General features: G+C 53.7%; 2 protein-coding genes across 5 annotated transcripts in view; one reads left to right on the top strand and one right to left on the bottom strand.

Annotated features, from left to right (window-relative positions):
• Positions 1 to 9,088, top strand: part of ELF4 (E74 like ETS transcription factor 4) — a 46,012-nt gene extending 36,924 nt beyond the window's left edge. For all 4 annotated transcript variants that reach the window (XM_030574710.1, XM_030574712.1, XM_030574711.1 and 1 more), the window contains 6 exons: positions 414 to 506; positions 953 to 1,096; positions 2,050 to 2,133; positions 3,534 to 3,726; positions 3,984 to 4,292; positions 5,355 to 9,088. In XM_030574710.1, coding sequence (XP_030430570.1) covers positions 414 to 506; positions 953 to 1,096; positions 2,050 to 2,133; positions 3,534 to 3,726; positions 3,984 to 4,292; positions 5,355 to 6,060 — 1,529 coding nt within the window. In that variant the 3' untranslated portion in view covers positions 6,061 to 9,088. The remainder of the gene's footprint in view (positions 1 to 413; positions 507 to 952; positions 1,097 to 2,049; positions 2,134 to 3,533; positions 3,727 to 3,983; positions 4,293 to 5,354) is intronic.
• Positions 8,758 to 16,025, bottom strand: part of BCORL1 (BCL6 corepressor like 1) — a 47,541-nt gene continuing 40,273 nt past the window's right edge. Inside the window, exon 14 of the mRNA XM_030574709.1 lies at positions 8,758 to 10,429. Coding sequence (XP_030430569.1) covers positions 10,150 to 10,429 — 280 coding nt within the window. The 3' untranslated portion in view covers positions 8,758 to 10,149. The remainder of the gene's footprint in view (positions 10,430 to 16,025) is intronic.

The following is a 16,025-nucleotide window of genomic DNA, read 5'->3' as shown; positions in this document are numbered from 1 at the left end:
GGTGTTTCATCCATTGCAGATCCTCTAAGACTCCAAAAGCCAGGCCTTTGCTGAGACCCAGCAGAGCTGAGCTCAGGGCTCTCCCCTGGTGTGCAGAGACAGTCTAGCTCCAGCCCTGCATATGATGCTGCAGCTAGCAAGCTGCATGTTGATGCACCACCATCTCCACTGGCAGGGGCAGTGACATGGCTCCAGCCTTCATGGGGTCAAGGAAACCTTGTACAGCACTGCCTGCCAGAGTCTGCATTGAGCCTGCATCGAGAGGGGGAATGGCTCCATCATCCCAATGGAAACAATAGGTGCTGCTGGGGGCTGGGCTCTTTGGAAAGCCTGGCAAGAGGTGGGTGCCCCAGGGTGGTCCCATTCCCCCTTGAAGTGTGTGTGTGGGGCTGACACAGGCTGTTTCTCTGCAGGTGACGCTGAGCAGCCTTTACCCCCCATTGCAGCTGGCGAGGGCCTGCTCTGGGTGGAGTCACCCAACAACATCTTGGATGAGAAGCGCCTGCGTGAGTTGCCTTTCCTGGGCAGTGGCCCTCCCCTCTTAGGTTGTGGTGGGGACAGAGCTGGGGGCCCTCCTCTCTCACAGGGCAGGACAAGAGCCCTTCCCCTCTCCTGGGAAGGAGGGACTGGGGGCCCTCCCCTCTCACAAGGCACTACGAGGGCTCCTGCCCTCTCACAGGGTGTTGACTGGGGGCCTTCCCTTCCCATGGGGGTCTCTTGAGCATCAGGGCGAGGTGGCTCTCCCCTCCTGTGCGTGGGGTAGGAGGGTTGGAGGGTGCTCACGCCCAGATAGGGTCTATGTGTAGGTTAGAGGCCTTCTTTCAGGGTGGCTGCATCTTGGTGGGCAGGGGAGTTGCTGGCATGGCCCAGCCTGAGTGAGGGTGCTGGGGGCGTGATGCTGATCTGGTGCCTCATGTTCAGTCAGGCTTCCCTCCCATTGTATCCCTTGTAGTTGGTGGCACTAGGGTTTCCCTGGACAGAGGGGCCTGCCCCCTGGGCCCGGGGGAAGCCAACGGCCTGCGCAGGTCTGGGGACGAGGAGAATCCCATGGCTAGTTCCACCAGGGAGCAGACAGGGAAGCAGCCCAGGAGGAAAGGTAACCTGCATCCCCTAAATCCTGCGCGTGCTGTCCCCTCCTCTCCTTGCATGGCTCCTCGGGCCAGTGGCATGTCCTGTTCTGTTGGCAGGGAGCACCTAGTGCAAAGCCAGCCTCCTCGCTGGCATGCACCTGCCGCATCCCCGCAAGTCTCAGCTGCCAGCCTTAATCCTGACCCAAGGCTCTGCCCAGCCAACCCCGGGTGTCCCATCTCCATCGCCATTCCCTGCACTGCAGCTCCCTGCACACGGGCCAAACCAGTTGTCCACCACTATGGGTCAGAGACACCATTATCTTATATCCTCCCCACCCCTACCCCATGGCCAGTGCTGGCCCTGCCCGCAGCCCACCGCCCCCACCCAGTACTGTGCACCAGGGTGTGGAGACAATAGCACCTGCACTAGCTGCTCTGATCTGAGCCCAGCAGCATGGCCAGCCCTCTGTGCGGAGCCTGTCTCCATCACTGGCTGTGTGACTGTTGAGACCCAACCCTACAGTGCTGGCCCATCACCCCCTCCCTCCTCTGGCACTGATACACCGGAGGTGGGTGTGGTGCTGTGCAGAACTGTGCTGGGAAGACAGCAACCCTGCTGTAGTGATCGCACGCTGTCCTGATCTTGAACAGCGGCAATCTTCCTGCAGCGGATGGCGGCTACCTACATTTCAGTGGGGAGGGCAATGATTCTGGGCCATGCACACAGCACAGTCCCAGTGTGCATCCATGGACAGACAACCGTATTCAGTCTGACAGTCACTGACAGAGGGAAGCTGCTCTCTGAAGTGAATCCAGGAGAGGTGCAGTGCCCAGGCCCCGCTCAGAGGATGCTGCAGGGGCAGGAGGTCCAGTGCCTGCTGTGAGAATACTGATGGCCTGAGGAGACCCATGGAGAGGCAGGTTGGGTGGTAAGAAGGTTGGGGCAGTGCTCTTCCTTTCCCCTGTTTTCCCCTTGCAGGTCGCAAGCCGAAGCCCCCCCGCTGCCTTTCCCCCATCACCGCCCCAGGCTTTCCAATCTGCAGGAAGAGCAAGGATGGCAAAGGTAGTGAGCAGCATCGTGGACCACGGAGGGGGGGCAGTCTAGGAGATGCCTTGTCAGGCAGGACCACAGCAAATGGCTCCTGTAGCTTGGCAGGGAGCAGAAATGCTTGGCTCAGCACCCAATGGGGCAAATCATCAGCCAGAGGCTGCTGAGCAAACGGAAGATGCGTCCCGCTTGGCTGGGCCCCCTGGCCAGTCTGACTCAGGGACGGGGGAGCCCAGTCCATACGGCCTGGCCCACCACTAGCCCGGCAGCTGCAGCAGAGAGCCCTCCCTCACGACCTAGGGATTCCTGTGAGGCAGCTCTCTGGCCCGTGGGGTGCAGGGGACAGACTAGTTGATCACAGTGGACCCTTCTCACCTTGGACTCTCTGAATGGGATGGCAGCCTGGGAAAGCTCTAGCCTCCAGCCCATGATGGGAGGCCTGGTGGGACAGGAGCAGCCCAGTGTTGCTGTGGATAATGGTGACTTGCTCTCTGCCGGGGGCTGCTGGGTGAACTTGCTGGCTCTGCTAACATCCCTGAGCCAGGAGGCTGCGTCCGTACTGCACAGAGTAGCAGGATTCAGAATGGAGAAAATGAGCAGTTGTACTTCCCCAGGCTCTACCTTCTGCCCATGTCTGCCCAGGCGATGATGTTCTGTGCAGCTATATCCAGGCCTCTCCGCCTCCTCTTTGGTGCCTGAACAGTAACAGTGCTGATACTGAGAGGATTTCCCAGTGGTCTCCCCTGCCGCTCTGAGCTGCTTAGCTGGTCTTGGCAGACGTGTCCCTCCTGTCTGTGCCTTACACACGGTGACGGTTTCCTTGCAGCCAGGAGGGCTAGAGCCCATTGTGAAGGAGAGCTGAGACTCTGGAGCACGACACCTGGGAGTGGCCCGCACCCACAGTGCACTGATTAACAGCTCTCCACCCTGCCTGGGCTGTGGACCTAAGGCCTACATTCGCTACTGCTGCAGAGAGAGGGCACTTTGGCTAGCGATGGGGTGGTGCATGGGGTACTGGGCTGGCTCACAGGACTCAGTAAGACCCTGGCTCCTTGCCCTTAGAACAACAGGGGCTGCACTGGACTCTTCAGCACAGGCAGGGCTGGCTCCAGGGGTTTGGCCGCCCCAAGCAGCCGGAAAAAAAAAAAAAAGCAGCGATCACGATCTGCGGCAATTCAGTGGGAGGTCCTTTGCTCCGAGCGGGAGTGAGGGACCCTCCGCCGAATTGCCGCCTAATACCTGAAAGTTTCGCCCCTCTCTAGAGTTGCCACCCCAAGCGCTTGCTTGATAAGCTGATGCCTGGAGCCGGTCCTGAGCACAGGGGGCAGTTCAGAGGAGAGGAGGGTCTGGGATGCCCCTTCCCAGGGCTGTTCACTGTCTGCCCCTCATGTCCGCCGTGCCCTCCCTCCCCCCAGGTAATGCCCTCTACCTGTGGGAGTTCCTGCTGGCGCTGCTCCAGGACAGGAACACCTGCCCAAAGTACATCAAATGGACCCAGCGAGACAGGGGCATCTTCAAGCTGGTGGACTCCAAGGCAGTGTCCAAGCTGTGGGGAAAGCAAAAGAACAAACCCAGCATGAACTACGAAACCATGGGCCGGGCACTGCGGTAGGGCCCTCCAGCTGGGGGCTGGTGGCAAGAGGGGAGCGGTGGGGGGGATACAGTGTGGGGGGGATACAGTGTGGGGGGAAGCTGTGTGGGAGAGTGCAGCACTGATGGGGTAAGGGGGGGCTGTGCAGGGGCCAGGGTGGGGATGCAGGGGAGTGGTGAGGGGTGGGTATTGGCACTGGAGGAGGCAGGGCTGGGGTTGTGGCACTGGGGGATGGGGAGATCTCGGTCTCATGTTGCAATGGTGTCTCCCCCAGGTACTATTACCAGCGTGGCATTCTGGCCAAGGTGGAGGGGCAGCGGCTGGTATATCAGTTCAAGGACATGCCCAAGGACCTGGTGGTGATTGAGGATGAGGGGGAAGCAATGGGCACCGTGAACCCCCGAGCCAGCTGCTCGGCCGCTAGTCCCTCTTCGCAGAGTGCCCCCCTCCAGGGGGCCGTGTCCCCTACTCGCAGCAAGAGGGAGACTGCACCAGCGACCCAGCCTCGGGAGTCTGCAGCTACACCATGTCCTGCTCCCAAGGTGCAGCAAGGGGCCAGCAAGCCACCCGCCCACGCCATGGAGTAAGTGCCTGGAGGAAGGGCCAGTTCTGCAACATGCAGGGCTGAGGAATGCCAGCCATGCCCCAGCCTGTCTCCCCCAACACAGCCCCTTGTGGATGCAGTGCCAGCCACGGGGGTGGGGGTGATGAGGCTGCATGGACCCTCTGGCCATGCAATGCCTTGCCCACCATTGGCATTTGCGCTGCCTTGAGTGGAACAGACCAGCTTCCAGGCCAGGGCTAGGCCTGGCCCTGGAGGGGGTGTTTGCCCCAGGGTAGCCCCTCACAGTGGCAGCTTGTGTTCAGCAGGATGAAGGTGCCATGGCCACTGCAGGCAGGACCCTCCAGCTTTCCTGAGAGCAGCATTGGGCAAGAGGAGTTGGGATCCTGCCAGGGCCCCAGGCTCTGCCCAGCCTCTATGTCAAACCTGGGCACAGGGCCATGGCTGCCATCAAGTACAGACAGCAGTACCCTCCGTGGCCAGGCTGCCAGCTCTCTGGAGAAGTTGGGCACAGGGTGGGCAGGTTGTGGAAGAAGGGCCAGTGATTAGTCCCTCCTTCCAGATGATGGGGCTGGAAGAGACGAATGCCGCTGAGAGGTTGAGTGGCTCAGGAACAGGGTCACAGGGAGCCCAGCTGGTGGGACAGTGCAGGGGCAGAGGAGCATGGGAGCCAAAGGGTGGGGATCTAGCAAAGCGTGACAGGAGAGCTGTGCTGCAGGACAGGAAGGGGAGGTGGTAGGAGGCCCAATGGAGTGACACAGTGAAAGTCAATTTGGAGGGACCCGAGGCTGAGTGAGCCAGGGCAGGGCAGGGGGGATATGGTGCATGGCTGATAATCAGAATGCCAACACCTCAGTGCCAGCAGAGGCAGGCAGCACAGGGTATTGGGCACATATGCTCCCTTAGGGTCACAAGCACTGGGGCTGGTGCCCCAGCTGTGAGTGGAGGGATGACATGGGGTGCAGCGGAGGCCTGGCTGGGGAGGGGGGGGGCAGGTTTCCCATCCCCCACCTACAGTGGTTGGTGGGGCCCAGTCTGCACATTCACTCCAGCATGTGACCATTTTCCTTTCTCCTTCCCCAGCTCCCTGCTCCTGCCCGGGTCCTTGGGGCTGGGACCCCTGACTCTCCAGCCCATCCCACTCACCACAGTGCTGGCCCTGGGAAATGCTGCCAGTTCTCCTTTTCCAAGCAGCACCCCTGCTCCGGACAGGCTCCCGCTCCAGCCTGGGTTCCCCATGAATGGGTTTGCCAAGCCACTGCCAGGCCCAGGCAGCAGTATCCCAGCAACAAGCCCCCTCCTGCCTGCTGCCCCACAACACTCCTTGTCTAGCCTGTTCCAGCCAATGGCTCTCACTGGCCAGCCAGGTACTGTTGTTGCCACCGTCATTGGGACAATGGAAGCCAGCAGCAGCTGCCTGGCTATGCTGGATCGCCCGCTCCCCAGCCTGCTTTCCAGTGATCCTGCCACGCTGACGTCCCAGCAGGAGAGGCTGTCTGGCTGTGCAAAGGTCCAGGAGCTCCAGCCACCAGCTCTAAGCAGCTCCCAGGATAGCAAAGCAACAGCAGCCCTGCCAGCAGGAGGCACTGATAGCTGCACCCAACTCAGCCACCCAAAGGTGGGCTTGACACCCGTGGTAGAACTGGAATTAGCCATCAGCTCGGAGGCAGCGTTCCCCGGTGAGCAGATGGCTCAGCGCCTGGCAAAGCCCAGCTCTGCCCCAGCCCCTGCAGCTCTGCTGTCTCTAGGCAGTGTTGACATCAAGGAGGAATGCTGGGATGTGGTGTGAAGTGCGTGGATGCACCCTGGACTCCAACAGAGACAAAGGATGCTGGGAAAGCTCAGTTCCCTGGACTGACAGGATCCAACTTAGGGCTGGGGGCTGCTGGGGCCAGGGGGGGCCTCACAGGCTGCATCACATTTGCTTCTTGCCGTCACCCATTAAAGAGACATTTTGCACCAGACTGGCAGTGGGCTATGGCAGGCAGTGGCAGCACATGGCCTTGCCACCCCTCATCTCACCCAGGAGTTGCCATCTGTGGAGATGCCAGGCAGTGTTCTGGCTTGAGCCAAGAGGCTGGGCTAGCGGCTGAGCCTGGCCCCAAGTACAGCTCCTGGAATGGGAGCTGCTCCCCATTATCCAGAAGGGAGGGAATTCAGCTGGGCCCTGCACTAGGGCTGCTGTAGGGGAGGTGCTGCTTGCACTGCTCTAATTGCAGAGCTTCTGGGACCTGTTCTGGCTCTAGCATAGGCTACGACTGGCCTGGCTCCTACCCTAACTCGTGCCCTGGGTGCCATGGCCTATGGGCCTTGCCGAGGTGGGGGCTGGTGAAAAGGGATGCCCCAGGCCACCTCTTATGCCCCAGCACCCCCTAGCATGCTGAGCAGGGGAGACCTTGCCTGCAATGCTAGCTTTGTGGCCCCTTTGTGGCAGCGGTCACAGAGCAGTGCTGAATAGCAGCAGCCCTTGAGGATCCTTGTGGCGTCCACTGGGACCATGACCAGGCAGCTGGAATAAAGCAGCCCCGTATGTAACCTGAGCCATGGGAGTGGCTGAAACTGCACCAAGGGGTGCTGGTAGGATGTCTGCTTGGAGCCGAGAGCAGCAGGCTGAGGACTGGCCTCTGTGCCAGTCAAGGGCCCATGCCTGGACACTTACTGCCCGTTCCCCAGAAGGCATCGCAAGGGGCCCAGAGAGCCAGGGCACAGCAGGTTCAGGCTTCCACTCACACTAGCTGCATGGTGTTTCACATTCACATGCCCTATTCCCCTGCCCTAAGACACCCCCTCCACCCCCAAGTGCTAGTGCCCTTCCCCAGCCCTGAGCATCCCCACCACACTCCCAACCAAGGGGCATTTAACCCTTCCATTACCCATAGCAAGTAGGCTGCGGGTCCCATCAATCATGTGGCAGGGGTGGGCCTGCCTGCCCAGCACTGTTCAGAGCCCTCGTGTCATGCAACATAGCAAACTGACTTTGGAAGAGCCTAGCCCCGCCCCGCCCCAACTGTACATCCACTGGCCCCCCCCACACACCACAGAGTAACATCTGCCCCCTCCGTGAAAGAGGCTGTGCTGGTGTACTCTGCTCCCAGCAGCTTGGTCCATTGCAGTAAGCCCTGGGAAGGGCCCTGGCACCCAGCCTGCTCTGTCTAGATGGCACCAGCAGTGCCCCCACCAACAGGCAGCCTAGAAGCTGGGCTTAGCTGAACCAAGAGCACTTGTGCTTTCTCTGGGTGGTGCTTGCCATGGGGTTCCAAGGCCCCACCTACCAGCTTCCCCTTGGCCTCTTGAGGGGATGGCATGGGCAGTATGCACACATCCCTTCCCTCTTCTGTCCATAGGGACTGCCCCCCTGACATCCCCCTCCCCCCCAGCTGCCCCAGCCCCATTGGAACTCTCAGAGTTGTTTTCCAAGCTTGCGGGAGGTGGGGTGCAGCTAGACTACATGCTTACAGCATCCCGAGGAGCTGCTAGGAGCGGTACAGCACCTGGCCTGACTCATGCCCTGGCTCCCTCCAATATCATCTACACCTGGGAAAAGGGTGTGTGTGTGAAACTCCCTGATCAGCATGCTCCACCTACTGGGCCCTCCCACATGAATACACAGGCTGGGACAGGGGAAAAGGCCCATCTTGCCCATTTCATTCCATTGTCCCTGCTCCCCACCACAGCCTGGGCCCAGTTCTTTCCCCTACCACCACTGTTCATTAGGCCTTAGGGAGTAGACGTGCCTGGGCCAAGGTCCTGGGGCTGGAGCTCTATGCCTGGGCCTCCAAACCCCTGTTAGAAGTTCCTTATGCTACTCCCTACTGCTGCCCTGGCCTGTGAGCAGGTGCCCAGCAGCTTGTGCACACGTGTGCTGAGGTGAGAGGCCAGGCCTAGACTCCAAGGCTAGTACTACTCTGGCCTTGGGAGTAACAGCTCCTCCATGGAGCTAGGCTGAAGCACAGCTGAAGATTTAAAACACTGACTGAGCAAGAGCCCAGCCTTGCCTTTTTGTATCATCTCACTGTGCACAGCTGCTGCAGTGAGTAGCAGCAGCTATATGCACAGAAGGTGCCCCTCTGCTTGCAGGGAAAGGAGCAGAAGGCTGGGGCACACTGGAGCAGGCTGCACTAAAGCAGTTTGGGCTACAAGGGCAGAAGTAGGACCCTACTTTCACTTGCCCCAGCTGATCCCCTGCCTGGTGGATATAAGGCTCTAGGAAAGCACACTGGAAGAGGATGTTACCCTCAGGCAAGCAAGGGGGCAGGGCTGGACTCTTCCTCGGCCGTAACAGGGCTGTAGCAGTAGATCTCACAGTACAGACAGCAGGGAACAGCAGCTCACTGAGCAGTGTGCAGAGCCCAGGGGACAGGGTCATTTCTCTCACCCCACCCTGCGAGTACAGGAGTTCTCATCCCAAAAAAAAGTGCTTCCCCCCTGCCACCACCAGTTAACAGGACACGACACACACAGCGATAGAAGAGCCAGGAGGCAGAGGGCCTGATGCAGGTTTTTCTGTACATAAGTGTTTTTTGACACCACAGCCGGTTGTTTATAATAAAACAGAAATCAGAAAGAGCAGCCAGAATACACACCCAAAGGCAATAACCCTCAGCTTAAAAAAGGAACTGTCTGGTCCCAAGGAGGGGGAGGCAGACAAGTGGTGGTCACGGGAGGCTACAACTGCCCCAGCTGGGACGAAACACAACACAAAGAAAAAACCACCCAACACTCCCACTGCAGGGCAGGACAGGGGAGAGCCAGGAAACAGATTGTCCAGTCCTCAGCATCCTTGTTAGCACCTGTACAATAAAACTGTACCATCTACACAGCGGTGCAGCCCTGCTCTCTGCTCCTGCCAAGGGCAGGCACTTGCCCCCTCAGGCCAGCTCTCTGCAGTAGAACTGCTCCTCTGAACAGAAGAAAGGGGCACAGACAGGGGTGGAGGAAGGGGCCTGTCTGCATGCAGACACTGCATCAAGGAGGATGGCCCTCCGGCAGCAGCAGGAGCCCATGAGGATGGGAGGCAGCTGGAGTCCCTGTCTGTGGCTTTAGAATAGCTCTCAGGCTGCAGCTGCCTTTTCAAAGTGGCCCAGAAGAATCCAGAAACAAGCGATGTAAGTGAAATGCATGAGACAGCCAGGTGAGCACCTGGGGGAGACTGAACCCTGGGCTGGAGAACAGCTCTCAGCTGGACTTGCTTTGGGGAAGGGAACAGCCCCAGCAGAAGCTGGTGAGGGAAGGGGCTGTCCACGGGCCCTAGAATTTAACCTGGGGACTGTTGTGAGAGATGGTCCCTTTGCTGCCAGGCCGCAGCGGTTCGGTCACTGGACAGCTAGCTGCTCATGGGAGAGCAGTGTCCTCTGGGCGTATCCTGGGAGAGGGCCCAGAAGAAGCCCTCTTCACCACAGCCCGGGGCTCAAATAATCACAGTGATACAGACTCAGCAGAAACCAAAGAAACATTACAAATTAAATACTAATTAAATAAATACTATGGAAGACATTAGGGGGAGGGCAGCTTGAGAGAGAGGCGCATTTCTATGGGGGGGGCAGGGCAGAAGCACGCACTGCCCCTCACTTCAGAGCCCATGGTCCTACAGCCAGGAGGGCCCAGATAGGGTAGCCCAGTGGGGCAGGTCCGAGCTTCCCAGCTGATCTAGAAGGGGACCTGCAGAGAGCTGCATCTGCTGCTGCTCATCAGAAAAGGACCCTGGGAAGTCCTTGGAGACAAGTGGAGTCTCTCCCCAGTCGGAGTTCAGGGGCCGCAAGGAGAGAATAAAACAGCCAAAGACTCCAGGCCCTGCTGCTGGCATTGAAAAGGCTGCTTCCCATCAGTCCATCTTATTGCCTCATGACGCAGTCCAATGCGGGGAGAGCTCCAGCCCCCGTCAGCTGCTCCAGGCCTGGAACTCCACTGCTGAGCCCAGGAGCTGCAATAGCTCTGGCTCATAGCGCACCAGCTCCACTGTCTCTGCAGGGCCATGGGGGAGCAGCTCAGGGCTCTCTGGCACCTCCTCCTGGGCCAGCAGCTGGCTTGAGGACACCTGACGCTGGAACTCAGCCTTGGGCAGGGTAGCAATTTCAAAGTGTGGAAAGCGAGCCTGGAATATGCGAGAGGAAAGCTTCAGCCTCTTGAGAACGTCAGAGAAGAGAAACCAGTTGCAGGGCCTGTGAGAGCAGTAAGAGAGGCACAGGTTAGTGAAGAGGGACCCATTCCACATACCCCCACCAGCACCACAGGGAACAGCCCAACCACACAGATCCAGCACAAGGCAGCTATTAGTTGGTGTCTGCTAATCACATGAAAACTGGCTCCTCTGCACTTATCTAGGATAGAAAGGGAAAAAAGCTGCATAACAAGGGACTTTAATTTGAGTAACATATGCTGGAGGTCTCATGCTGTCAGGACTAAAACATCCTTTAAATTTCTAATATTATAGACAATTTACTAATTCAAAAAAGCACTGCAGCTAATACTGGAAAATGCTACGACAGACCTTGACAGAGAGGAACTGATCACTGAACTAAAATTAATGGTGACTTAGGTACAAGTGATCAGGACTTGATCACATTTAAAACATGCAAGCAGAATAAAGTCCAGATCAGTGCTATATATAGCTGGTGCTTCAAAAAGGGCCAAGCTGACAAAGATGAAAACCATTATGAGCCAAAACTGCTGATAGGAAGAATTTATTCAGAAAAATTGATTGATCATTAGGAATTGTTTAAGAAAGCTTTATTAGACTCCTAAAAAAAATAATTAAGGAAGAAGGCAGTATTGGTTTAAAAAAACTTGAAGTGAAAGCAACTATAAAAAATGAAAAAAAATATGTATAGTAAATAGAGGACAGGGAAAGCTGATAGTAACAAATATAAATCAGAAGCTAGGAATTGTAGAAAATTGATAAGGGAAGCAAAGACACAAGGCGAAATCTACGACCAGCAGAGTTAAGGAAAATAAGACGGAGTTTTAAAAGTATAATAGGAACAAAAAGAATTCTAACAATGGTATTGGTTCATTAACTAGATGGAAATCGAATTATCAATAATAATGCAGAAAAGGCATAAATGTTCAATAAATATTTCTGTTCTGTATTTGGCAAAAAACAGACGACAATCATATCCTATGATTACACTCCTTCCATTCTGTTTAACATTCTTGACGGAGGATGTTAAACAGCACCTGTTTAAGTTAGACATTTGTAACTCAGTAGGTCTGGATAACTTGCATCCAAGAGTTTTAAAAGAAGAGCTGACTGAGGAACTCACTGGATTGTTAATGTTGATTTTCCGTAAGTCTTGGAACACCAGGGAAGTTCAAGAAGACTGGAAGAAAGCTAATGTTGTGCCAATATTTTAAAAGCGTAAATGGAATGATTCAGCTAACTACAGGCCCGTCAGTCTGACACTAATCCCCACATGATGGAGTGGCTGCTATGGGATTTGATTAATAAATTAATAAACAAATAAATAATTAAAGGAGGATAATAAAATTAATGCCATTCAACATGGGTTTGTGGAAAATAGATCCTGTTAAACTAACTTGATTTTTTTTCTGATAAGATTACAAGTTTGGTAGATAAACGTAATACTGCTGATACTTAGATTTCTGTAAGGCATTTGACTTGCTACATTTTTTGATTAAAAACTAGAAAGATTAAAATTAACATGGCACACATTAAATAGATTAAAAGCTGGCAGATATGTGTCAAAATGTAATAGTGAACAGGGAATCATCAAGTAGGGTGTGTTTCTAGTGGTGTCCTGCACTGATCGGTTCTTGACCCCACGCTATTTAACATTTTTATTAATGACCTGAAAGAAACCGAAATCATCACTGATAAAGTTTGCAGATGACACAAAAATTGGGGGAGAGGTAAATTATGAACACAACAGGAAGAGAGATCTGGATCACTTGGTAATCTGGGTGCAAGGAAACAACATGTGTTTTAATATGTTAAAATGTAAATGTATACACCTAGGAACAAGAAATGTAGGACATACTTCCAGGATGGGGACTCCATCTTGCAAAGCAGTGACTCTGAAAAAGATTTGGGAGAGGTGGTGGATAATCTGCTGAACTTGAGCTCCCAATGAGACACTGTGGCCAAAAGAGCTAATGTGATTCTGGGATGCATAAACAGGGGAATCTCAAGTAGGAGTACTGAGGTTATTTTACTTTGTATTTGCCACTGGTGTGACTTCTACTGGAATCCTGTGACAAGTTCTGGTGTCCACATCAAAGAGAGATGTTGATAAATTGGAGAGGGTTCGGAGAAGAGCCATGAGAATGATGAAAGGATTAGAAAGCATGCCTTTGGATGACAGACTCAAGGAGCTCAATCTATTTATCTTAACAAAAAGAAGGTTAAGGAGTGACTTGATTATAGTCTATAAATATCTACTTGGGGAACAAATCTTTAACACTGAGCTCTTCAATACAGCAGAGATAACACAATCCAATGGCTGGAAGTTGAAGCTATATCAATGCAGACTGGAAATAAGGTGTACATTTTTAACAAAGAGAGTAATTAACCATTGGAACAATTTACCAAGAACTATGGTGGATTCTCCACAAATTACAATTTTAAAATCCAGACTGGATGTTTTTCTAGAAGATCTGCTCTAAGAATTATCTGGGGGCAGTTCTATGGCCTATGTCATACAGTACATCAGACTAGATGATCACAATGGTCCTTTCTGGCCTTGGAATCTATGAGGTTAGAGCCTCCCCTACAAAGCCACATTGAACAACACATCCCCCACAATGCCAGGGCTCAAGAATTCAGGCCTGCCTTGACCCTATCTTGTCCTGGGAGTTGGAGCCCATTGCAGAAGGAAGAAGCCATTGGCCAGACTGGCTGGTGAAACTGACACCTTGCTGGACAAGTGCATTTCATGGCCTAATTTCCACTGGAGCACTCACATGCTGGACCCCTATTCTCCCCTCGGGCTTGAACTTGTTCCCTCCTGTTCTAGGCCAACTCACAGAGTCAAGGAAGGGGAGGGGCAGTCCCCCCGCACACCTTCTGGATGCCCCCAAATGTACCCTGTTCATCCTGACACTCCCTCTTCCCGAGACAGATGCCCAAGACTTTCCCACTCTGGAAGTGCAGTCACTCCATGCCCTGCATGACTGCAGAGCTTGACACCGCTCCAGACCTCTCTCCCCACAAAGGAACAGGTCTTCTTGCACATCCCCAGGTCCCCAAGCCCCATGTGGAATGATCCCGAGTGACTGGCTTTCATGCACCTGGGACCTGCTGATTCTGTGTTCTCCCTGCAAAGTAAAAGCAGTAGCATACTACGTTAAAATGCTCACAACAGGCACCACAGCAACTCCTCTCCCTGCACAGGCTCACCCAAGCCTATTGGCTAGTGTGAGCTGGACCAGGAAGGTGCATCTCACAAGCAGCTCTGCAAATCAGCCACCTCAGATGCCTGTGACCAAGTTGCACAGCAGCGCTCCCAAGGGCAGATCTAGGATTGTCAGCAAGAGTGTGATGCTGATCTCAGTAACTGATGTGATCCCTACGGATGTCACATCCCAAACCAGGCAGTGCTTTCAGGATTAGAGCCAACAGCTGCTTTAAAGGGAGAGCCTGCTAGGAAACCCCAGCTTTGTTTGAGCATTTGGTCCCTGCAGAGTTACCTGCAACCTCCCAGATTCCTATAACACACAGGATTTCCAGTCAGTCAGTCTCTCTCTGCATTGGTTCCCTTTGGTTACTCTGCACTGAGGCTCTTTGGGAACCCATGAGTAGCCAAGGGCCAATGGCTACGACAGTGAATCTCTCTGGCAAGGGATGGCTATACCCCAGCAGCTGTGAAATAACCTTAAGTCTCATCAATTCCTCATGGTACTTTCCCCTTCTAACCACTTGGGGGGCGGCGAGCCAGTCGGGTCCTTCTGAAGCAGGCACTGCCTAGAGTGGATGAGGAGATATGGAGCAGTGTCATGGAAGCCCTAAATAGCCATTGATCCCCTGAAGGTAAATGCTGAGCAAAAAGGATCTCCCATGAGAAGGGCCTCTGAGGATGGATATGAAATTGCCCAACATGAGACCTCGTAGTACAACCGCCCCCTTGCTGGACCCTCAGGGGCAGCTGAGTAGCAGAGCATGATCAATGAAAGACTGCCAACAGCAGCAGCCCAGACATGTGATGTGTCTGCACAGCCAGAAGATCACTGACCTTGACCCAGTCCTGTCTATGAACTATTCCCAGGCCAGAAACTAGAATGATAGGGATCCAGGCCTGGACGACTCCAGATTAACCCAGAGCTGTTTTGTCACAGTCAGTGTGTAAAGTCAGAAAGGATCACCTAGTCTGACCTCCTGTATATAACAAGCCACCAACACCACCCAGCATCCACACACTAAACCCAACAACTGAGATGAGACGAAAAGTATCTCAGCCCACAGGAGACTAGACTATTATGTGCTACAGGTAGAGAACGAGGGAACAAGGCACACCGTATCTGAGGCCCCTGCTCTGGCAGGGAGATGATTAAGTGAGAGATACTCAGATAATCCAGGCAAGTGATCCGCACCCCCACACACTGCAGAGCAAGGCAAAATGCCCCAAAGTCACAGCCAATCCGACCTGGCAGAAAATTCCTTCCCAGCCACCTATAAGTTTACCAGGGTCTAGCTGATTGCCAGACTTTAGTAAGGCATTTTATACGGTCTCACATGATATTCTTATCAATAAACTAGGCAAATACAACTTAGATGGGGCTACTACAAGGTGGGTGCATAACTGGCTGGATAACCATACTCAGAGAGTAGTTATAAATGGTTCCCAATCCCGCTGGACAGATATAACAAGTGGGGTTCCGCAGGGGTCTGTTTTGGGACCGGCTCTGTTCAATATCTTCATCAACAACTTAGATATTGGCATGGAAAGTACGCTTATTAAGTTTGCAGATGATACCAAACTGGGAGGGACTGCAACTGCTTTGGAGGATAGGGTCACAATTCAAAATGATCTGGACAAACTGGAGAAATAGTATGAGGTAAACAGGATGAAGTTTAATAAAGACAAATGCAAAGTGCTCCACTTAGGAAGGAACAATCAATCAGTTTCACACATACAGAATGGGAAGAGACTGTCTAGGAAGGAGTATGGCAGAAAGGGATTTAGGGGTTATAGTGGACCACAAGCTAAATATGAGTCAACAGTGTGATGCTGTTGCAAAAAAAAGCAAACATGATTCTGGGATGCATTAACAGGTGTGTTGTGAGCAAGACACAAGAAGTCATTCTTTCACTCTGCTCTGCGCTGGTTAGGCCTCAACTGGAGTATTGTCTCCAGTTCTGGGCACCGCACTTCAAGAAAGATGTGGAGAAATTGGAGAGGGTCCAGAGAAGAGCAACAAGAATGATTAAAGGTCTAGAGAACATGACCTATGAAGGAAGGCTGAAAGAACTGGGTTTGTTTAGTTCGGAAAAGAGAAAACCGAGGGTACATGATAGAAGTTTTCAGGTATCTAAAAGGGTGTCATAAGGAGGAGGGAGAAAACTTGTTCATCTTAGCCCCTAAGGATAGAACAAGCAGCAATGGGCTTAAACTGCAGCAAGGAAGGTTATGGTTGGACATTAGGAAAAAGTTCCTAACTGTCAGGGTGGTTAAACACTGGAACAAATTGCCTATGGAAGTTGCAGAATCTCCATCTCTGGAAATATTTAGGAGTAGGTTATATAAATGTCTATCAGGGATGGTCTAGACAGTATTTGGACCTGCCATGAGGGCAGGGGACTAG

This window comes from Gopherus evgoodei, chromosome 9 (assembly GCF_007399415.2).
Source record: "Gopherus evgoodei ecotype Sinaloan lineage chromosome 9, rGopEvg1_v1.p, whole genome shotgun sequence".
NCBI classification, from domain to species: domain Eukaryota; kingdom Metazoa; phylum Chordata; order Testudines; family Testudinidae; genus Gopherus; species Gopherus evgoodei.
Note: the sequence above shows the minus strand (reverse complement) of the source record. Positions and strands in the feature narration are given on the sequence as shown.